The sequence below is a fragment of the Zootoca vivipara genome, chromosome 10 (assembly GCF_963506605.1).
Source record: "Zootoca vivipara chromosome 10, rZooViv1.1, whole genome shotgun sequence".
In the NCBI taxonomy this organism is placed as follows: Eukaryota; Metazoa; Chordata; class Lepidosauria; order Squamata; family Lacertidae; genus Zootoca; species Zootoca vivipara.
In genome coordinates, this window is record NC_083285.1 from 53,208,501 (window position 1) to 53,231,295 (window position 22,795).

At 42.9% G+C, this 22,795-nt stretch overlaps 2 protein-coding genes across 6 annotated transcripts in view; one reads left to right on the top strand and one right to left on the bottom strand.

Annotated features, from left to right (window-relative positions):
- Nucleotides 1-2,069: 2,069 nt before the first annotated feature.
- Nucleotides 2,070-12,180, top strand: YARS2 (tyrosyl-tRNA synthetase 2). 2 transcript variants are annotated; one of them, XR_004693381.2, is made up of 6 exons: nt 2,070-2,872; nt 4,806-4,973; nt 5,905-6,060; nt 6,257-6,427; nt 6,850-7,269; nt 9,744-12,180. XR_004693381.2 is itself a non-coding variant. In XM_035128529.2 (5 exons), the coding sequence occupies exons 1-5, from the start codon at nt 2,070-2,072 to the stop codon at nt 7,028-7,030; spliced, it is 1,479 nt and encodes a 492-aa protein (XP_034984420.1). In that variant the 3' UTR covers nt 7,031-12,180. The 2 variants fall into 2 exon arrangements, 1 of the variants encoding a protein (XP_034984420.1); XM_035128529.2 differs by having other exon boundaries at nt 6,850-12,180.
- The window catches only part of DNM1L (dynamin 1 like), a 34,898-nt gene continuing 23,559 nt past the window's right edge, over nt 11,457-22,795 (bottom strand). For 2 of the 4 annotated variants that reach the window (XM_035128531.2, XM_035128530.2), the window contains 11 exons: nt 21,813-22,019; nt 21,515-21,635; nt 21,160-21,315; nt 20,468-20,557; nt 19,449-19,541; nt 18,604-18,660; nt 18,268-18,345; nt 16,945-17,112; nt 14,976-15,085; nt 13,431-13,590; nt 11,457-12,623 (listed from right to left, as the gene is read on the bottom strand). In XM_035128531.2, the coding sequence (XP_034984422.2) occupies nt 12,567-12,623; nt 13,431-13,590; nt 14,976-15,085; nt 16,945-17,112; nt 18,268-18,345; nt 18,604-18,660; nt 19,449-19,541; nt 20,468-20,557; nt 21,160-21,315; nt 21,515-21,635; nt 21,813-22,019 (1,297 nt within the window). In that variant the 3' untranslated portion in view covers nt 11,457-12,566. The remainder of the gene's footprint in view (nt 12,624-13,430; nt 13,591-14,975; nt 15,086-16,944; nt 17,113-18,267; nt 18,346-18,603; nt 18,661-19,448; nt 19,542-20,467; nt 20,558-21,159; nt 21,316-21,514; nt 21,636-21,812; nt 22,020-22,795) is intronic. The other 2 variants (XM_035128533.2, XM_035128532.2) reach the window with 1 other exon arrangement.

The window sequence follows — 22,795 nt, forward strand, 5'->3', positions numbered from 1 at the left end:
CACAGGGTTGCTGCAAAGATAAACTATGTCACCTTGAGCTCCTTGGGGGAAAAGGGGGGGTGTAAATATGTGACAGCCCCTACACTTTAGAACAGGCATCCCCAAACTGCGGCCCTCCAGATGTTTTGGCCTACAACTCCCATGATCCCTAGCTAACAAGACCAGTGGTCGGGGAAGATGGGAATTGTAGTCCAAAACATCTGGAGGGCCGAAGTTTGGGGATGCCTGCTTTAGAACTCCCTGCCTATTGACATCAGGCAAGTGCCTTAGCTGTATGCTTTTTGGCATGTGCCTAAATTGTTTTTGTTTAGGCAATCCTATCCAGACAGAACTTACTGTCAAATAAGTAAATAAAACACATGTAACACTTGCTGTGTGAGCATTTTCAGCTTTCTCAGTTACTAAAACATTTGAGCAAAATATGTTGACTGGCCCAAAGGTTACAGAGTGGCATCTGCACATAGAGGAGATTATACAATGAAAACTTGTTTGGCACACCAAAATTCCAGGTTGACTCAAAATGCAGCATTTAGCACACTGATTACCAGGGATCACATAGGATGCTGGTGTTACCACGTACAGGTTAAGTGCAATTCTGCCACCCAGTGGAAAGCTGAGATTCCATAACATTTTAAAATGTTATCAGTTTCTTTTCAGATTTCTTTGAGCAACAGCAGGGTATCATGGTTGCACAGAGGTCTGAGCCACATATTATTTGATCAAAGAAAACCCTGTTTTTGTTTCGCAGAGTTTTCGTGGGGACGAATATATACCATTGCCTGGCCCCTCACCTGTTTAGGCTTAAATGGTGGCTTTCTTTCTGACCATAGGAGATCATTCCTGCTGTAAAATAAGTAGCGGTATGCTGTTTCTGTCCCACTACTCCACTGGTTACACCTCTTATAATGAATGTTTGCGTTTATTCATCTTTCCTATTGAGATTCTCTGAGCTGTGCATCTTTCCAGGAATTGGTAAAATGTTCCTGCTTCCATTTTAATACATGAGCCAAAAATGCCCAACTATGGCACATGTCACAAAGGAATGTGGAATGCCTCACCCTACGTATGATTGGCTGCCCTCTGTACCACTGTTTCGTCATTAACTAGATTATCAGAAGTAAATCAGTTTTAAATTTGGCTTCCTCCCAAGTAAGCATGTGTAAGATTCCATTTTACTTTTTCAGAAAATTTGTTGGTATGCCTGCTGATTCAATTGGTTATTTTAGCTATTGCTCTGTAGTTGGATTACCACTTTTATTGTTGTTTGCCGTTTATATTGCTTTTGATATTTCTAGTTGTGCAAGATGTCTTCAGTATGTCCAAAAAAGGCAGAATGTTTTGGTTTTGCCTAGGCAATAAGGCTGCAGTGTGGAAACTACTTACCTTGGGAGTAAGCCCCACTAAATTCAGTATTTGTGATTGGGATTATAAAGCAATTCAAGAGCAGTCGCTGCTATTTCCGCCCTTCTTGTTATGCTCATTTAATTCCTAAAGAAAGACAATTACTTTCCATGCTTGATCTTGACTGAAACCGATTCAGTAACATTTAATTGCTCAGATATTCTAGTTCCTCCTGGACCTTTCCTTTGAAAAAATTAAAACATTCTGTTTGTACAGGCAGTTTCATCTTATTTCCCACGCCACTTTATTTAATAATATACCACCGATTGTGCATTTAATAATTTAGGTCGGAGCAAGGGATCTCCAAGCACACTTCATTGCTTAAGGACATGTTTGTTTTTTGGGATTGCTGAGCATTAAGGAAAACTTCGGGGGGGGAGTTCTGCTTCAATGTCCAGAACAGGCAAAGAAGGAAATTCTTTTAAAAAAAATCGGTGTGTGTTTTTATTATTATTATTTAAAAACCATATATTCCTTATTCGACGAAATAAGCAAGGATCCAGGTCAACATCTCATGCCACAAAGACGCCCAGCGGCTTCCGCCGTCTGACGCCAAAGCTCCCCTCTGGGCGGCCCCATGAGGGCAGAAGGCGGGACGCTTCGACCCCGCCCCCTCCTCCCAGCACGCTCTGCGCCATGTGCGCGCGCACCCCATTCCGTTAGCTAAGATGGCGGCGCCCGCGCTACGAGCCGGTCGCCGTTGGCTTTTCGGCCTGAGGGCCGCTTCGCCCCGGCTCCAGGCGTCTGGGGGACGGCGGCAGTCCCACGACCAGCGGCCGCAGCCCCGGGCTCCGGCCAAGGGTCTCTTAGCGGCTCAGGTCGAACGGGGCCTGTTCCAGGAGATTTTCCCGCCCCAAGCCGCCGAGGAGCAGCTCCCCGGGTTGTTAGAGGCGGGCCGCCTCCCCGTGACGGCCTACTGCGGCTTCGACCCGACTGCCGACTCGCTGCACGTCGGGCACCTGCTGGCGGTGCAGGGCCTGCTGCACTTCCAGCGCGCGGGCCACGACGTGGTGGCCTTGGTGGGCGGCGCAACGGCGCGCCTGGGAGACCCCAGCGGCCGCGCGAAGGAGCGAGAGGTGCTCCCGGAGGAACGCGCTCGGGAGAACGCGAGCTCCCTCTGCCGGGGGCTCCAGAGGCTCTTCGACAACCACCGCGAGCTCTTCTGGAGCGGGGAAGGGACTCGCCTGGGCCGCGCCACCGTGCTGGACAACGCCAGCTGGCTGGAGCGCGAGTCCGTGGTGGGGTTCCTGTGCGCCGTCGGGGGCCACCTGCGCATGGGGACGCTTCTGAGCAGGCAGACCTGCAAGGCCCGCCTGAGCAGCCCCGTCGGCATGGGGCTGGCCGAGTTCCTGTACCCGGCGCTGCAGGCCTACGACTTCCTGCACCTGCACCGACACCACGGCTGCCGCGTCCAGCTGGGAGGAGCGGACCAGATAGGCAACATCATGTCCGGACACGACCTCGTCTCCAAGTACGAAATAAGGGGTTGTGGGGAGGCCTGCATTTGGAGTGCGCTCACCCCACGCTTAAGCTGGGGTAGCTGGATGGGGGAGAGGTTATTGCGGAGCAGTAGCTTATACAGTACAGTATACGTAATCAATAGCAACAGGTGCGTTGCAGGCGAAAAGGCATAGGGTGGGGAGGGCAGAGGGAAAGCAAGCAGACAAAGTTAGGGATCCATTCTCAACAGTCAAGGTTGTGCACATGATGGCCAGCTGAAATTGGAGCAGTTAAGAACCTAAGGAGAGCCTGCTGGATCAGGCCAGCAAGCCCCATCTTGTCTGGCATCCTGTTCTCAGTAGTGTCCAACTAGATGCCTGTGGCAAGTTCAGGGGCAAGAAGATCCTGATTGAGCTGATCTTTTAGCAAAGCTGATGAAATGGGCCTGGGTGTTCAGCCTGTTGGAAGTAGCATTGGAGCTACTCTTAAGCTAGAGTTGAAGGAATAGATTTTGCCTTCCATCTCTCCTACTGCTGCAGCCTGATGGAACAACTGCTGTATCCTGAAGTTTATTTAACCGGAGGGGTGCGTAAGCGGAGGTACGACTATTTACAAAGGGCACAGCTGGGATGACTTGGCACCCTGGAAATGAAAGCATCATTGTAAGGCTGTTTTGCAAAAGAAGGATGTAACTTCTATTGCAAGAATGTAACTACTTTTGCAAGCTTATATTGCAAAGGAAACTGTTGCTATGTTGATCTGTTTCAGCACCTAAAAAACAAATTAATGAAGGTGTGAAATTTTGTGGACTGGAGTGCACTACATAGAAACCTGGAAACATAGGAAGTTGTCTTATATAGAGTCAGACCATTGGTCCATCTAGCTCAGTACTGTCTGCACTGACTGGCAGTGGCTTGCCAGGGTTTCAGATGGCACAATCTCAGCCCTGCCTAGAGGTACTGGAATTGGACCTGGGACCTTATGCATGTAAAGCTGATGTTCCGCCACTGAGCTACAGCCTTTCTCATTAGATGCTTGGTGTTATCCGTAGCTGGAAGGGGTGTGGGTGAGTGTTGTAGAGATGCACACATACCAGGATGGGTAGAACATAGTACATAAAGAAGGACATCACCTGAAGGTCATGCAATATAATTTATATCATTGAATGCAAAAAACGGGATGTCATATCCATTGCATAGGTAAAACTGCAACTGACCTATGCACACATTTTGAAAATCACGAACCGGCAATTTTGACACACACACAAGTGGAGTAACCTGTTGCTAAACACTTTAAATATGAGAACCACAGGCTGTCAGACTTATGTGTAATTGCTATGGAGAAGCCAACAGATCCAACAATGTTATTTAAAAAGGGAGAATTTCTGGATTTATATGCTGGACATAATAACACCACATGGCCTCAGTCTGGAGGACTGTACCAGCATCACTTAGCTTCCATCAAAAAAGAAAAAGGTTGATTGTCTTGAAAAGTCACCAAGTGGATGCTTGATATCATTATGCAGTAGACTGTCCAATCTAATTTATTTAATTTTCCCTTTAGTATCAGCTTTTTATGGCCAGTGCTTGTTTAAAGTATTTCTTGGAAGCAGTCTTACATTCAAGGCCTAGGGGTATTAAATGAACTAGTCTACCAAAATATCATATAACTTAGGTCTGAGTAATTCTTGTGCCATTACTAGTTCCTTCAAGAGGGGGCATGTATCTGCACATGACATGTTGGGGCTCTTGGCTGTCAAGAGCTCTAAAGGAACCAGGCATAAAGAGGCAAGTGACTGATGAGAGAGGAGAGGTCATTGTGTAAGCAGATCAACAGATTTTGACAGGAAGCTGAAGGCAATAGGGTTGCCTTCTGTTATATGTTTGTAGGTCTTGAGATTAAATGTGTACTGTGTTCTGTTGACAAGTAACATAACTTAAGTATTGTAATTTGTTTCCTATTAGGGTGACAGGCGAAGATGTATTTGGAATAACGGTGCCTCTTGTTACAAGTACCACTGGAGATAAGTTGGGGAAAACTGCTGGCAATGCAGTTTGGCTAAACAGAAATAGGACCTCTCCCTTTGAGTTATATCAGTACTTTGTCAGACAGCCAGATAGCGCTGTTAAAAGGCAAGTATGTTTCTTATAGATCTATGTGAATTACTGTTCTAGAACAAAAAGACTGCTAGTGTGTTGTAGTGGTTGGCGCCAGATGAAAAATGGGAAAACAAAGGCTCAAAGCCACCAAATCATCTTCAGCCAGTCACACACTCACCTAATCTGCCATCCAGGATTGTCATGACTCAAATGGGGGTAAAAACTATATATGCCATATTGTGTTCCTTTGGCAAGAGGTGGGGCATAAATTAAAATTTAGAATATATACGCAAAAGGGTCCAATCTAGCCCAAGCTAAAAATGCCAGTAACTAACGCAGCATTTTAAAAGTAAAGGGACGCAGGTGGCGCTGTGGGTTAAACCACAGAGCCTAGGGCTTGCTGATCAGAAGTTCGGCGGTTTGAATCCCTGCGACGGGGTGAGCTCCCGTTGCTCGGTCCCAGCTCCTGCCAACCTAGCAGTTCGAAAGCACGTCAAAGTGCAAGTAGATAAATAGGAACCGCTACAGCGGGAAGGTAAACAGCGTTTCCGTGTGCTGCTCTGGTTCGCCAGAAGTGGCTTTGTCATGCTGGCCACATGACCTGGAAGCTGTACGCCGGCTCCCTCGGCCAATAACACGAGATGAGCGCCGCAACCCCAGAGTCGGTCACGACTGGACCTAATGGTCAGAGGTCCCTTTACCTTTACCTTTTTAACGCAGCACTCAGAATGTGTCCAAGGTTTTAGAGGTTTAAAACAGGATTATGGGGCTGAAATTAGTGTGGATCTGCATAGTCTGTTACAGAAGCAAAATGTGGCTCTGAAGGTAACCTTGTATAGGGAAGTTTTTAATGTTCAATGTCGTATCGTGTTTTGTTAGAAGCCACCCAGAGTGGCTGGGGTAACCCAGTCAGATGGGGGGCATATAAACAATAAATGATGATGTTGGCTATTTTCCCTTTAAGGTATCTGAAGCTTTTCACTTTCCTCCCTCTTCCGGAAATCCAACACATTATGGAAATGCATGCTAGAGAGCCTGAGAAGTGGGGGGCCCAGAAACGGCTTGCTGCTGAAGTAACTAAGCTTGTTCATGGCAAAGCAGGTCTGGAATCTGCTAAGAGGTAAAGGGAGACTGAGGCTGTTAATCTGTTGGACCAAAATGTGAATGGAAATGCAGACAGGAAATTTCAGGTTTGCAAAGATGCAGAATTTACAGGAGTCTTCTAAGTTGCTAACATTGATAAAAGCTACTTCTACAAGTCTTGGTCATAATGTAAATATTGATTACTTTTTTATTTTATTTTTTTAAAAAACCAGGTGCACAAGGGCCCTTTATTACAGTGACATAGCAGCACTAGAGACTATGTCTGACCAAGAGCTTCAAGAACTCTTCAGGGAAGCACCATATGTTGAGTTGATGCTTGAACCTGGAACAACAGTACTTGATTTGTGTCGGAAAGCGAATGCTATTTTAGATGGACCAAGGGGGTAAGTTAATCTTTACATATTCTGTGGCATTAATTCTGTAGCTGCTTAGTCTAGAAACAAGCTTCAAGCTTATGTGTTTATACTTAGTAGGCAGCCTTACTGTGTGAATCTGAGTCAGCCTTCCTGGTGAGGCTGCATCTCTTACCTGACCTCCGTCTGGTCAAATTGCCACTGGGTACCATGACCAGAGAGGGTGGTAGAACATACCTGATGGAAGATCCAATATGGTACTACTTCTCCCACCTCCTTTTCCCCTCTCCTGTCACAGTATGCAGCAGGAGTTCAACTGTCTGCTATTGGCTGTAGGTCTGTGACTGAGTGAGTTTCTACCCTAATTTGTTATCACTGATGGGTTATTATAACTTTAAGCTATTGTAAGGTGGTCTAGCCATGTCATTGATTGTACAATTTCTTTTTTCAAGGCATTGTGACATAACAAGTGGTGGAGTTTCTATAAACCATGTTAAAGTAACTGATCCCGATGCTGTTCTTGTTCTTGGACAACATATCCTCAGCAATGGCTTGTCACTCCTTAGAACTGGAAAAAGAAATTACTATGTTGTGAAATGGCTTCAGTTGTCACATGAAGAACAAAAATGCTGAGGTCTTTTCAAGTATGTTATGAGTGCATTTTGCTTCATGGACTGAGAACACACATCAAACAACTCGCAAGAACTGAGGTGTGAATTGCTTTTTCTCACTGTGTGAGACTTGGTACCATCTGGAAATTGGATGGCATCTTAATTCATACTTCAATCATGAAACGAGGAGGAACTCATGGTACAATGCAGTGTCTGTCCGAAGAACACAACTGTTGAAATATGTTATCGTCTACAATAAAGGTAAACTAAATGAATCCTCAAAGTTATTGTTACTTGCATTGTTGGTGTGTTAAGGGTGTGAATGGTAGTAAATGTGACATAAGAACCCATTTCTGTTTGAGGACGCGACAAGCCAGGCAGCTGGCTCCTGAACCCACAGATAACCTAATTTTAATTGAGTTTTTAATGGGTTTTAACTTAACCAAGTTAGTTTATTAACTATTTTGTGTTCTGGAAGCTGGAGGACAGAAGACTGTGGCACTGTAATGCCAACAGCAATTAGGTTTTAATAAGACATAATAATCAATTTTTTATCCTAAACAATATAGTGCTTGTTTCATTACTGAGTTGAACTTTCTGCTTTGTAATGAGCAAAACATGGGCTAGGGTCGATGCCTTAAGGCTGCTCTAGGATGAATGTATATGGAGATTGTCCTTCCATGTAGCAGGTAATGGAGTGTAGGATTTGTAACTCAGGGTGTAATTTATCTTTCTATGTATAGAAATAAGAGAGTACAGATGTCCAGCAGATCCAAAAGCTGTTCTTACAACACGTAGATTGGACTAGGTGACCCTCACAGTTCCTTCCAACTCTGCAGTTCTACAATTCCCAGCTAATAGGGAGTTCCTTATGTTTTAAGCAAAGTATAGTTAATCTAGGTCAGGCATGTCCAACTCCCAAGAGACTGTGATCTACTCCAAGTATAAAAAAACTGGCAGTGATCTACCCATTGTGCAGAGATCTACCATTCTACCCATTGTCATTGGAGGGAGGAGGAGCGTGCATGGGGTGGGTGAATTGCCCAGTTGTTGAGCATTTTTAGGAGGAGAGTGCCCAGAGTTGTTGAGCTTTTGGGGGGGGGATTGTAGAGGGTTTTTTTAGCTTCCCCCCCCCCGAAACTTTACACAATAAGGATCCCGCGATCTACCAGGATCAGCTGAGAACCTAAGGGTAGATCACGATCTACTGAACATCCCTGATCTAGGTCTACTGCCTCAGGGTTAAAGTATGTATATACCCTGTGAACAGTTGGGCCTCTGATCCAATTGTGGTTTTGTCCAGTCTGCCATAGTAGGTAGAAGCTCCCTATCTCAATAATTTGGGTTGAATTTAAATAGCACCTACTCAAAGAGGCTGCTTGTACAAATGAGTTAGCTGGCGAACTTCACACCTTCTGAAAATTATTATAGCTATATAACGTGACATAGTGGCCTAGTGTTTACCCCCCTACCCAATTAGCAACTGTCTCAGCAAGTGAAGTTAAAAACTGACCATACTTTAAAATGTGGTTTATTGATATAAAACTGTCGTTTCTACACAATCAGCTTTATTTACAAAATTAACTTCATACATTTGGTACTGATGCTGGATAAACTACCCTTCAGTCTGCATAGTTAAATGTTCTTTCAATTCGCTTATGCATTTTAAATTCTAAGTTGGACTAGAATTGTACATGTACAGCTGAGTGGTTCCATGTTCCATTGCCTTAGATACAGAAGCCTAAAAGGCAGGATGAAAATCACTCTAAATGCTGTCACACACACACACACCCCGATGACTCAATATAGTACATAGCATGGTAACCTTGTAGAAACGTGGTGTGTTCAATCTTGTGCAAGCTATACCGAAAGTGCTAGTAAAGCAGTGGCATTAGTAACTGCTATTTTAAATATATTCACAGTTGCTGATATTACTTGAAACTATGCGTGATTTAAATGGTCTATTGGAAAACTTCATGGCAGTATGAAGAGATTTTCTAGTGAAGACTGGCTTGCCCTTTAAAACCTTAGCGATCACAATTCAGATGGAGCAGGGCTGGGGAACTTTTTGGTCCACAAAGCTGCATTTCCTCTTGTCTTTCTGGGAGCTGCATGGTACATGTGGCTATGGTGACCCCTGCAAACATATAATGCAGTCCTGCACGCCTCCCCCCCCCTCACAAAGAAAATATCGCTTAAGGAATGTGTGATGTTGGAGAATGTGGGTTAAGGGTCCATCAAGAACATCACTCTGTTGGAGTCAGTAGAAAGAGTTTGTGGGGCTAGTGGGCTGGCAGTTCCCCGCTTCTTGTGTAGTTTAGTATTTTTTAGGGCAAGATTGCCTTTAGGAATTCTTTCAAGGGGTAGTAATCCACCGATGGTCTATATACTCAGCATCTTGTTGAACATTAGCATGTGCTTCAAAATCCATGGTTATCACAAAAGTGTCATAAATTGAAACAATGTTGAAGCTGAAAAGGTTAAGTTTCCACCATGAGACTTAATTCACACCTTTGTACCACCCTGAAATCTTCTGATGAGGGGCAGCGAGGTTATAAATAATAATTAAATAAGGAATATATTAATGTGAGGAACCTTTTACTGGCTGAAGGCTGTATCCTGATGACCACATGCCAGTGATGAATACAGCAAATGGGGGCAAAGCAACAAATGTCATTATAAATTTTAGTTTTTTACAGTGATTTCTACATATGTCCCCTCTATCCTCCATCCAGGCAACCAAGAGCCATATCAGAATTCAAGGACCCATTCCAGCCATGCAAAAATGTTCAGGGTGCAAGGCCAGTGACCAGTGTGGCTTGGAGAAGAATTATGAGGGTCACGTAAGGGGGCCTAGGCTGTGGTTCACCATACATGGTAACTATTTGCACATTACAACACCTCTGATATCCAGCAAGCAAGGATGTATGTTGAATCCCACTTCCATGGGAAAGTGCTGATTGGTTTCGGCAGCCCATGTTTTAATGTGTCTGGCAAAATCAATACCTTTTAAAATAGTGGATGAGACAGGCTAAATTAGAACTCATAGTAATTTGACATCTCAGAATTAATTCTTAGTTATCTTTTTTATCCTTTGACAAATTTATCAGTCAAACATCCTCTAAAGGCCTTTAACCATTGCAGGTCAGCAACCTTGTTAATTTATACCAGATGTTGCTGAACTACAACACCCATTGGTCCGAACAAGCACAGCCAGGGATGGTGAATGTTGTAGCTAGTAACAGCTAGTGGACCAAAGGTCCCCACACTTGATATGTACTATCACTGGATTTTTTTTTTAAGTAAATTAAAAATTAGTGACTTCTGGATGGTTTCACCTTTACAGGTTAATTACTTTAGTGAAACATGATCATGTCAGTCTACAGGTGAAGCTTGGAAAATTAGAATATCGTCGAAAAGTGCATTTATTTCAGTAATGCAACTTTTTATTTTTTATTTTTACAAATGCTTTCTTTTGGAAATTCCACAGTAATAAAACAAATAGTTACAATAATACAAAAATAAACATCGCTATTACATTTCATTAATTACATTCCATTTATAATTGACCCGCCTAACGACAAATAATTACAATTACAACAAATAAAGGCTTGACATATCTTGCTTTGCATGTCATATATTGGTTTCACCTTTTAAATTGTGTTACTGAAATAAATGCACTCTTTGACGATATTCAAATTTTCCGAGTTTCACCTGTATATGTATAGACCTACAGTTAAGAGTGGCTGTGTAGAATGTTCTTGTTTCCTGCCCTGAGTTATTCCAGTCCATTTTTCCTGCTACCAGGCATGACACCCTCCCACACCCCCACCAGTCAACAGCACTTCACGGGTACCGGGCATCCTTACCCCTCACTGGACTGTTTGGGGGGGGGGGCAGGTGTTCCCTCTCAAGTCTTTTTTTTGTTTTGTATTTTTGCCAACATAGGAGTTCTCCCACCCATACTGCCCACTTGGGTGGGGTGGTGCCACTTTTGGTTACTTAAGCAACAGCATTCTTGCCTGAAGAACAGAAATAGAGGGAATGAGGTGATTCTACGTTAGCGGGCACCAGGTACAGATTCACTGAACTTAGTAGGGTGTTAACATACCCCTCAGGAGGCTGACTTAACATTTCATGTTAAATACCATCATGCCACAGATTTGCCAAAGCATCAGAAGTGATCTTAAAGCATGATTTTATTTTCAATATGCTTGGTGTGTGTAAGTTTTTTAAGGAGGGTTCCAAGTGCCTCCACCCTTAAAGGCACCATCACAATTATGTTTCAATATACTGTAAGGGGAAGAAGAGAGAAATAGCATGTTTTCAAACTGCTACTGAACATTCCCATTTAATGTCCATTACCATTTGTCTCAAGTGTAAGCTCAGTTTACTCTTTTCAGCCTGTTGTGTAAGGACTGAGTGGATAAAATCCTGTACACAATGTGTGAAGGCCAAGGGTTTATTTCCCCCCCCCACAAGTACACATGTTGAGGAAGGCAATATCTACTTAGGATATACACCTCACAGCAATCTAAAAACATAGATCTTCCAACATAACACATATTTTCCTTCCATGCAGGAAAAATGTTGAATGTGAGCAGGTGTACTGTGCTTTAAACAAAAACTTGCAAAATTTTCAGGAACTAAAGTGTCATTACTGTTGACTGTTGGTGACTATGGCAGACAATCAAGCAAGTTACCACACCAACACCTAAGATGAAAATAGCTCAAAAACAGTAATGGGTTGGGACCATTGAATTAATTTTAAGCCCAGCTGCTTTTACATTGATATTTTCTAAAGTTTCTTTCTTTACTTCTTTTCACAATGATTTAGGAGAAACCTGATCCGCCACAATACCTTTTAATATTGCTGTTTTGTTAGTCTAGAACCCTACAAGTGGATAGTCCATGGGTTTTGGTCCCAGACATGAGGATTCTTCAAATTCTGATTACTTCTTTGTTGATGACGCTTCTTAGCAGAATCTCCACTTATTCCAGATTTATCTAGCTAAAGGACAAAAATAGCCAATGCATTTTGGAAGTTAGCCAGATATTTCTTTTAAGGTTCTAAAACATGAGGGTACACATTACACAGTTATAATTAGGGCAGTATTTCTCAGAGTGCATGCAATTAAATTCATCTTAAAGAAAATATCGTGGTGTCCTTTCTTCATGGTTGAAAAACCTATATTGCAAAACCAGCTTAAAAGGCTACATAACAAAACTACACTGTTCATCCTATCCACAGGCAACTCATTTAGCAAGCCAGGCACTGGAATTTTTACATGGTTCTTTCCTTAAGTTCAGTCCAGTCCAATTCCTCACATGAGAAAAGACCTTGGTCTTTGCACCAGGAAACTAGTAAAGAAAATACGTTGATTATATGAGACTTGTTTTGCAAGTACAGCATACTTTTCTGTCCGTAGAAAGCCAAACTGAACTGTCTTTATGTGAGCAGATTTATACATACTGCAGTAAACATAGAAGTTCATAAGTATATATAATGCCTAGCAATTTTCAAGTCATCCATTTCTTCACCCAGCTGGAGAAGCCCTTCACCAAAGGTGTGTCTCTCGAATCTCAGCAATAATATGACTGGCTCGCTGCAAGGCCTAGGACAAGAACAGAAATTGCTGAGGTTTATACTTGTAGAGTCACAGGCAGAGATAAGCCACAAAAAATATACAACAAAAGTAGTACAATAAAAGCAATCATTGAGCTATAATTAAGTGATGGCTGAATATGGTAGCACCAGGGGTAAGGCCAACAAAGCACTGGCCTCAGCAGGGTCTGTCATAGCATGGGGAGTATGCCTGGTAATGCTGGCTTCTGCAAGTTCCCTTCACATGCTGCAAGATTCAGGGTTTGGTTTGGTTCATAAACCAAATCAAAACACTGCTTATTTCTGATCATGTCTATAGCCAATGAACTTTGCACACAGTCCTATCTGGAAAAGGAATGGAAGAAATTCCCATGACCTCAACCAAAGAGTGCACTAACTAGATTTTAAATTTTGGGTACAGCACAACTGCATCTTGTCCACATTTAACTTGCACAATTTCAACCCCACACAGTTGAAGGCCATCTGGTTGAAATCCCACAAGTTAAAAGTGAAGCCGGCATGCGGAAAGGACCTTGCTTCCCAAGGAAGGCAGAGAGCTTTAAAGCTCTTTTCGTGCCAGATTCTTGCCTCTACATGCCAGATCTGGGATGCTCCCACAAGATCTCAGAGGAATTCAGATGGCCCCATGAGAGCATCCCGAAGCTTGCGCAGAAGCGTTTCCAAGGGTTTGAGTGTATGTGTGCAGAACCCTTGGAACCAAATCCCCATGTGAGACACAATTGTGAGGCTCACGGTGGCAGAGTATGAAAATAACTAAACTATACTAGTGTACATAACATAAAACTAACTGCAGTACCTGTAACATATCAGCTGACTCCTTCCTGCGCTGAGCCATGTCCTCTGATTCAGTCAAAAGGTCATCCAGCAATAAGGCTTTGTACAGCTGTCCTACTAGCTCACTCTGAAGAGAGTCTTTCACGTGGTTAACCAGAAAATGCATCACTGCTTTTGGCACACTGTAAGCAAGCAAGCAGGCAAATAGATCGAGCACGTAACCCACGGAGCTAAGGGTTCTTTCTTAAATTTATATAGCCAAAGATCACAGGGAAGATTACAACATAAAAACACAAAACACATAATGATTACCGTAATAACCTTTCCCCAAACACTTAAAAGACCATAGATTGTTTAACCATCAAAGGTCTGGTTGGAAGAGGAATTATTTTTCTCTGGCACCTAAAAACATGTAATGAGGTGCCAGGTGAGCCTCTCTAGGGAGAACATTCCACAAGCAGGGAGCCACCACAGAAAAGGCCCATTCTCATGTTGCCACCCTTCAGACCTCTCATGGAGGGGACATAGGAAGAATGACCTCAAGTGATGGCTGCAGGGTCCAGGTTAGTTCATATGGGAAGAGGGAGTCCTTGTGGTCCTGAGACATGTAAAGCCTTAAAGGTCAAAACCAGCTGTTTGAATAGGACCCAGAAACCAACTGGCTGCCAATACAGTTAGGTTAGGATCAGTGCTATATGCTCAAACTGTCTTGCCCCGGTGAGCAAGCTGACTGCTGAATTCTGCAACAGCTGAAGTGCCCAAGCCATCTTCAAAGGCAGCCCATCATGTAACACATTGCAGCAATCTAGCCTAGAGGTTACCAGGGTGCAGGTAACAGAAGTCAGACAACCCTTGTCCAGATAGGTGTGTAGCTAGGGCACTAGCCAAAGCTGTTATATGGCACTCCGTGCTACTGCTCAGACTACTCTGAGCAGACTCACTAAAATGAATGAACTTGTTACTTACATTCATTAATTTCAATGGATCTACTCTTGAGATAGACTAACATTGGTATAGCACGGGTGGGCAACCTAAGGCCTGGGGGCCGGATGCGGCCCAATCGCCTTCTAAATCTGGCCTGGGGGCAGTCCGGGAATCGGCGTGTTTTTACATGAGTAGAATGTGTGCTTTTATTTAAAAACTGGGTTATTTGTGGGGCATAGGAATTTATTCATTTTTAATTTTTCCCCAAAATATAGTCCGGCCCACCACATGGTCTGAGGGATGGTGGACCAGCCCATGGCTGAAAAAGGTTGCTGACCCCTGGTAGAACAGATGGTTTTAGAGTAATAAATTGGTTGTATGGTGCGCATATTTTGTATTTACAGAATTGAGAAACGACAACCATGAAGACAACTCACAATATGGCAACATCTGTTTCTGCGCCAAAGCGCTAAAACACTAGAACTTCATGGTTATTTTTGTGAAACAGTCCATTAGAACTGAAGTGCAAGAAAGAAACTACACAGAGCTGCTCAACTGTATATTTTGCACAGTAAAAAAAAAACACTATCAGAATTAATAAAGCAATGAGAGGGTCAAATCCTGAAAAAGTAAGATCACAAACCTGTCTTGTATGTTTTTCCTCACAATCAGGAAGTAGGATTTGATAAGGCGTTCAATCACCTCGCAGTCTCGTTGCTCTCGGGCTGAAAGCTTGCGTGAAACAGGAACAGGCTGATGCAGGGAAAAGCAGAGTCAAAAATATTTCATGAGCATGCAGTTCCACTGGACTTCAAATAGGGCAGTCAGGTTCAGACTGAACTACAAGAAGGTGGCAAATACACCTGGATTTTAAAAAACAGATTGTTAATATGAGGATTTACAGATTAAAACCTTGGAGGTGACACAACATTGCTGACCCTTGGGGAAAATGGTGGCATAATAGATCCTAGGCCTTTAAAAAAGATGACATGCTGTTCTTTACTGGAGTGAATGGACATTGTTCTTGAGAAATATACAAGGTCTAAGAACACAGCTCCTCAAAATTAAGCTTTTTATTCTTTGTGTTTTTAAGAGCATGTTTCCAGCCCTTAATATTATAGAGTAAAGTTTATGGACATGATGACATCATCTGTAACAAAGCCACATACAGCCTGGGAAAACTCAAGCTACTCCATACTACATATATTTCCTGTATAAACAGTGCATATCCTTGTTTAAATATATCACACGAGTCACCTCTCTCCATCTGCCATTTCAGCCCCTGCTAAAATGACAGTCTGCAATCCGCTACAAAAATCACAGTGACAGGATGATACAGAATGCACAAGCCAGTTGCATTTTGCTATTAAACTATTAGCTGAATTATTGTACTGTCATTTATAAGCCCTCTGAGAGCCCTTTTAGATAAAGAGTGGGTTATAATGCTCTATTCCTCTCCTACTGCATTAAATCTGAACCACTCTGTCCATTTTGCTAATTTGCACATTTACTTTCCAACTGAAAGTATAAATATTGTTGTTGTTGTTTAGTTGTTTAGTCGTGTCCGACTCTTTGTGACCCCATGGACCATAGCACGCCAGGCACTCCTGTCTTGCACTGCCTCCTGCAGTTTGGTTAAACTCATGTTCGTAGCTTCAAGAACACTGTCCAACCATCTCGTCCTCTGTCGTCCCCTTCTCCTTGTGCCCTCAATCTTTCCCAACATCAGGGTCTTTTCCAGGGAGTCTTCTCTTCTCATGAGGTGGCCAAAGTATTGGAGCCTCAGCTTCACGATCTGTCCTTCCAGTGAGCACTCAGGGCTGATTTCCTTCAGAATGGATAGGTTTGATCTTCTTGCAGTCCATGGGACTCTCAAGAGTCTCCTCCAGCACCATAATTCAAAAGCATCAATTCTTCAGCGATCAGCCTTTATGGTCCAGCTCTCACTTCCATACATCACTACTGGGAAAACCATAGCTTTAACTATACGGACCTTTGTCGGCAAGGTGATGTCTCTGCTTTCTAAGATGCTGTCTAGGTTTGTCATTGCTTTTCTCCCAAGAAGCAGGCGTCTTTTAATTTCGTGACTGCTGTCACCATCTGCAGTGATCAAGGAGCCCAAGAAAGTAAAATCTCTCACTGCCTCCATTTCTTCCCCTTCTATTTGCCAGGAGGTGATGGGACCAGTGATGGTGATGGGATATGGAACAACTGATTGGTTCAAAATTGGGAAAGGAGTACGACAAGGTTGTAAATTGTCTCCCTGCTTATTTAACTTATATGCAGAATTCAGTATAAATATAGTGGTACATAATTTGGTACAGATTTAGCATGTAAAATATGCAGCTGATATAAATTAAGTACTTGTTTGCACAAACCAAAAGTACCTTTTAGAATTCATGGTGATCACTAAATTTGTATTTTCCCCCTAAAGAATACCTCTATCCTTGCTACTAGCTACAATATACTTTTGGCTAACAACCATGTTTAAATACGGGTGGAGAGCATAACTCAGAAGGACCAAATCCTGCCCACTCCTAAATTCTGTGAGGAGCACACCCTGCTCTTCTTGTACCAGCTTGCAAATTTTGTTCCTATGCTGAGAAACTCACCACATCCAGCAAATTTACAGCATGGCCTCTTTGAGGGCTAGCAGGTAGGACCGTTACTGGTTTTGATTTTTCCTCGGCTAACATTTCCTCAGCTCTGGTGGTTTTCAGCATGCCTCTCCAGTTGCCTGTTCCGGCTTCCTGAGCTCCATCTCCCGCAGCAGAGGATGTCTAATACAAAGAAAATATACAATACCCAAATTCCAATCAGTTATTTGCAAGAAAAATATCCTGCGTTCCAAATGCTTGATTATTAGTGGACTACAGCTCCCATCATCTCCAACATCTGAAGAGCCGCAGGTTCCCCAACCCAACTAAGAAAATCTCTGATCCTCATTAAGTGGGTTTTTCCACTGAACAAAACAAATGGCAAAACTCAGAGCATCCCAGTTTTGTTCTGAGCCCTCTTCAGGCATTCATGTGAACATGTGAAGGTTAAAATGGTTTTTATAGGATGGGAATGTGTCCAAAGGCCTATCCCCAATCTCCTGCACATGCAGACTCCACTTAGACCTTTGTATGGTCTTCACTGGTACAATGGCTTAATACCCAGAATGATTTTTAATGGTTTGGTTTGGAATATGGGTTATTTCTGCACAGCAGATTTCCTGCTTTATCAATCCCTTACTTGCAGCATTTCAGCTGGACACGCTCAGGGTGAAGGAGCTGTGGCAGGCAGGCTGGTAAATGTGCAATCCTGTATCCTGATATGCACCAGAATAAACCTAACAGACATTTTAAATCACGTTTTCAAGCTTCATACAAAAGACTGGCAGCTCAAATATTTAAGGTTAAAGTGGGTGTTGCAAGAGATTTGGGAATAGTTATCTTAGGGCACAAGAGTCAGCTCAAGCAGAACTTTTGTTTGTCACAGATGCAGCTTAGAGCTGCAAAATCAGAGCTTTACCCAGAACAGTGTTATTCAACCTTGCATCTCCAGTTGTTGCCAGACTACCAACTCCCTTCATCCCTGACCCCTGGGCTCTGATGGATGGGGATCATGGGAATGTGGTCCCACAACCTCTGATGATCCAACGCTAAAGAACAATGCCCTAAGAACACACACCCAACAGCCTCCTGAAGCTGCCCACAACAGGGGCAGAGCAGTAGTGGAAAGAAAGCTCCAAGGCTCCCCAAGACATAACTTGAAACCTACTACCTTAACGTAATTTAATTAACTAGGCAACTTTGTCAGCTGGCAACACATAATCTGGGACAGGCAAAATCTGGACAAAAATACTTATGAGAATCATGTTCAACCACTACCAGAGTGCACCACAAAATGATTTCAGCATGCAGTGCTTAGAGGAAGAAACAGAGACAGACCTTGCCATCAACCTCGGCAGAACCAGCAGTTGAGGTCTCCTGGGTGGGCGGTGCCAAAACACCAGGAGGCTTAGTGGACTAAAGAAGCAAGAAGGGCAGAAAACGACATCAGCATTGCTTGTCTGATTATTTTAACTGAGCCTCCTTGATCCCTCTTGGTGGCTGAAATTTCAGAAGACTGCATGCACTTGAATTTTTGGAACAGAACCTCCCAACAACTCTAGACTCCCATGAATAAATGGAGCTATTTGTTAACTACTGTAGTAACATTATGACTGGCTTGATCTTAAGCACCACTTCCAAATTCTATGAAGTATATCAAGCCAAACAACTCACCTTGTCTCGTGACCCAGCAGAAGGCATCTCTCTGGCTAACCTGTTCCGCCTTTGCTCCTTTAAAAGAAAAAGCATAAGAAACATCAAAAGTCAATATGCTCATGCCACATAAAAAGGAAAGCTGGGGTGTCTTCTCTTTCCAGACACAGCTATTTGGAATTCTTAGCAAAGTGGTTGAGCGGGTTCTCCCCTAATTTACACTCACATAATGACACTGGCAGACACTGGAGAGAATATATACAAAGAGGGAGCAGAAAAGGCTACCGGGTAACGTTCCATAAGAATAATTCCTATCAGCAAACTTCCAAACGAGATGCAAGCAATGTAAAACCAAGGTAGAAGGGAAAAGGGGGAGGGGGGATTATCTTGCCACACAAGGACAAAGCACCAGCTGACTTTTTATTCAGAATACCAGGATGGACAGTGTCTGCACACATCCATTCTGACTGCAGATACAAGAAAACCCTTCTGTTCAAAGCTAGATGACCACTAATTACTAAATGTTGCAGTCACAAAAGCTTATAAGCTTTTTATCACTATATTTCTGTCCTCTGAGACACTGCCATGCGATATGGGTCTGTGGCCGAACCCAGGCAAGATCATTATTTTTCTTTTAAGTTGCAATACTCACGGAGGACAGAAGCACAGGCGATGTCCATTGATTTCAATGGATCTACCTGGAGTCTGACCAATGTTTGATATCACCTTTAGAATCTTTATTCGAACAAAGCAGCTGATGGGGAAATCTGATAATTCCAGTAAGATCAGAGTTTGCAAAATAGAACGTATCTGTGCACGCGATGACAGACTCATTTGTAATTAATAGAGATACTTTCTTCCCTTACCTCTATGTTGTTGTTTATTAGTCCACAGGCATCTGCAAAATCTGGATGTTTAGTGTTGATATAGGCCAACTCAATGGCTACCAAATTGTGAACCTATGAGAAAGAATATAATTAAAAGTTTAGAATTTTGCCCACTGAAGTGAATGTTAGGGAAGGGTTCATGACAAATAACCTAGAATTGATCTCAGTAGCAAAAACATCCATAAAAATGCAGTTCAGTCACACAGCACAAACATAGGATGACCACAAAAAGACAGATCCTAAGATCTGCCAAGGGCAAATCATTTTACATCAGCCTTTGCCAACCTGTTGGCCTATCATGTCATGCTGCCAAGGGTTGATGATAGTTGCAGACACAAACCTCTGGAAGGTAGCAGGTTGGTGAAAGCTGTTACACCATTGCATTTAACCATGTGTCTCCTGAAGTTACCGGCTTAATGTATCACATCAGCGATGGCTAGTCTTTTCCTGGCCCTCTGGAAGTCACATGTCAAACTGGGTGTAGCCAAACTTTAAAAGTGGGTGTGTGTGGCCATTTTTCCTATAATGGAAATCATCTTTGCAGGAGATCACAAAAACCTTTTGGCAGGAGACCCATGGAGCGGTCAGGTTAAAAAAAAAAAACCAACAGTGTTTTTAAATGGAAACATTATGAGGGACCACAAAAAACCTTTTGGCATCACAGTTTCACAAAAGGATACCTCTGAGAGCAGCCAGTAAAAAAAAATTACAACATCTTGGGACACAGACAAATCCCCCTTTTGTCCCCATGCACAGCAAGGGACCCATAGAAGCAGGAAAAAATAAATTAAAATTAAGACCAGAGGGGGGCAAGGAAATAATGGTATCCCTAGCTGGGAGCATCTTGGCACTGAGGAGTATTCAGCTGCAAATCTATTATGCTAAACCCCAAAATTATTATTTACACATCAGTCTAACTAGGGCCCACAGTGGAATACAGAATATTTTCCATTAAAAGAAATATGCCACTGCACACAGCAAGCTCCACAATAGCTTACCATTTCATTTGTAACTGGTAGCCTTCGACGCAAAAGACTAGTCACAACCTCAACGATGGCATCGTGGAGCTTCGGGAAACGCAACAATTCCTGAAAACGAAACAACAAAAGAGTTTGACTTATGAAAAGCAACAATCTATCTAACTGAATTAATCATAGATCACACAAACCAAGTTCACATGATCACAGTTCAAGGAAACGTTCATTAGAGGAGACTGCATGGCAGGGCAAGCGAAAGGTGTGACTTGTGCTGCATAGAGAAGCCTGGAGGATCACATTCACTTGCCCACCCCAATATAATACAAGAATACATATGTATACACACAACCCTATGTGAGTCCACATTAGTACTCTGGCAGTTTTCAGTTGTCAACTCCATCTTCCAAGCAGAAGAGTTCAGGCACTGTCCAAATAATGCATTTTAGTGGAACACCCTCCCATCAGATGTCAAACAGACAAACAACTATGACTTTTAGAAGGCGTCTGAAGGTTACTTTTTAATGTTCTATGTTGATTTTGTGTTTTGCTGCAAGCTGCCCAAAGTAGCTGGGGCAACCCAGTCAAATGGGCTGCGTGTAAATAAAATTATTTATATGCCACCCATATAAATCACCACCACCATCTGATGTTTCTTCTAGGATATTTTCACACCCTGTGAGACACACATGTTGAAAATTAGCTCCTTCTCTTACCTGTGTACTGTAATTGCTACAATGCTGGATAATCCTCTGCATTTCCTCGTGGACAAGCTCCACACAACGCAAGCTGGGCTCTTCCAATCGTTTGATTTGCCTCTTTACTAGGAGCTCAAATGAAACTTCAGGCACAAACAGGGCCGGGCGAGGACCCTAGCCAAGCCAAAAGGAAACAGAGTCATTTTTATTCCGTTGTAATAATTTAGACTCCCCAGGGTGCTGTGCCCTTTCCCAAGGCAGCACTAAGCTGTACGCTCTACAAGCACTGAAACGCCACCCACTGCATAGAGAGTGCAGGTCAGCAAAGGAATACTGCACCTTGCACAAGAAGTTAAAGAAGGATAATACCTACAGTAGCATTTCTAATGGCTGTCAATATGTCAATGGTGTTAAGGCCACCTAGGGGATCAACAGATTCTAAGGTACGCCCAAAGGTTTCATGGAAAATGTAGCAAATCCTAGCTCCACCGCATCTGGAGAATGAAAAAACAGTCACTGAGACAACAGGGAAACCAAATAATATTTCCTATACTTGAGCTCATTTGATTCATAAAAATGTAGCAAATTTCATGTTGAAGTTTAATTGCAATGTTTCTAAGCAATCTGCCATCCATGTGTCAACTTCACTCCAAAACAGAAGTTGTGCTTACAGTTCTGAAGTCTCGATGTATTTTGCTGTCCCTTCAATGGTGTTGCAATATTCGGTGGCAAATTTGGTAATCAGCTGCAGTAATGTGGCACTCTTGTCATCTACAGGTTCCCCGTAGCCGTTCAGCAGAGACTGATACTGAGCGGCTAGAACATTGATTCTGGTTTTCAGTTCTGGCAAGCAATCCCTGATGTGATGCATAAGCAACCTAAAAACAGAATTTGAGAAATTTGCAAAAGGAAAACAGCTCAAAACATACGATCCGCTCAGTTTTTCATTAGCACATTTCAGTTATTAAGCAACCATCATTTCTTTTAAGCAAGTGGGCCATGCTTACAATGGGTTTAAATGCCTAATATTTCACCAGTCTCAAAGCCATCATGATTCTATGCTACTGACATTCAACAAAAACTATACAAAACTAACAGAGATTTTTGTGGGGGGGGGGGGTCAAACCTTACAGAGTAGGAGGCAAGGGCAAGAGAATCTGCAGAAGGTCTGTTTCAATCCCCAGCATTTCTAGGTAGAACTGGGAATGCACCCCAGTCTGAATGAAACACCGGAGAAACACTGCCAATCAGTGTAGACAATACTGAGCTAATTGGACCAATGACTCATTATAAATGGAAGTTTCCATTGTTAAAAAATTTTTTATTTCAGTTAGGGCCAAACTCAACTTGATTTTGGAGACCTGGGATGATGATCTTCTGCATGTGTTTGTTTTCAGCTGATCTGGCTTACTGAGCATACGGAAAGCAGCAGTTTGCGAGAAGGTATTTAACCAGCTCCCTCTTTCCAAATTTAAACCAGCTCCCCCAAGAACCTAATATGAGCTGTCTGTGGATGTCAGGTTGAAGTGAGGTGTGGTTTAGGGCAAAAGGAACCAGCACTACCACCACCCTCAGGAGATTTTAACTGCTGATCACTTTCTCTCTCTCTCATTCTTCAAGACCAGGCATCCCCAAACTGCGGCCCTCCAGATTT

Excerpts from the sequence above, each read along its gene's own strand:
- YARS2 (XM_035128529.2), top strand. The coding sequence starts at position 2,070 with ATGGCGGCGCCCGCGCTACGAGCCGGTCGCCGTTGGCTTTTCGGCCTG. Across the intron at positions 6,061-6,256 it reads GGTCTGGAATCTGCTAAGAG|GTGCACAAGGGCCCTTTATT; the intron begins GTAAAGGGAGAC and ends TTAAAAAACCAG. Across the intron at positions 6,428-6,849 it reads ATTTTAGATGGACCAAGGGG|GCATTGTGACATAACAAGTG; the intron begins GTAAGTTAATCT and ends TCTTTTTTCAAG.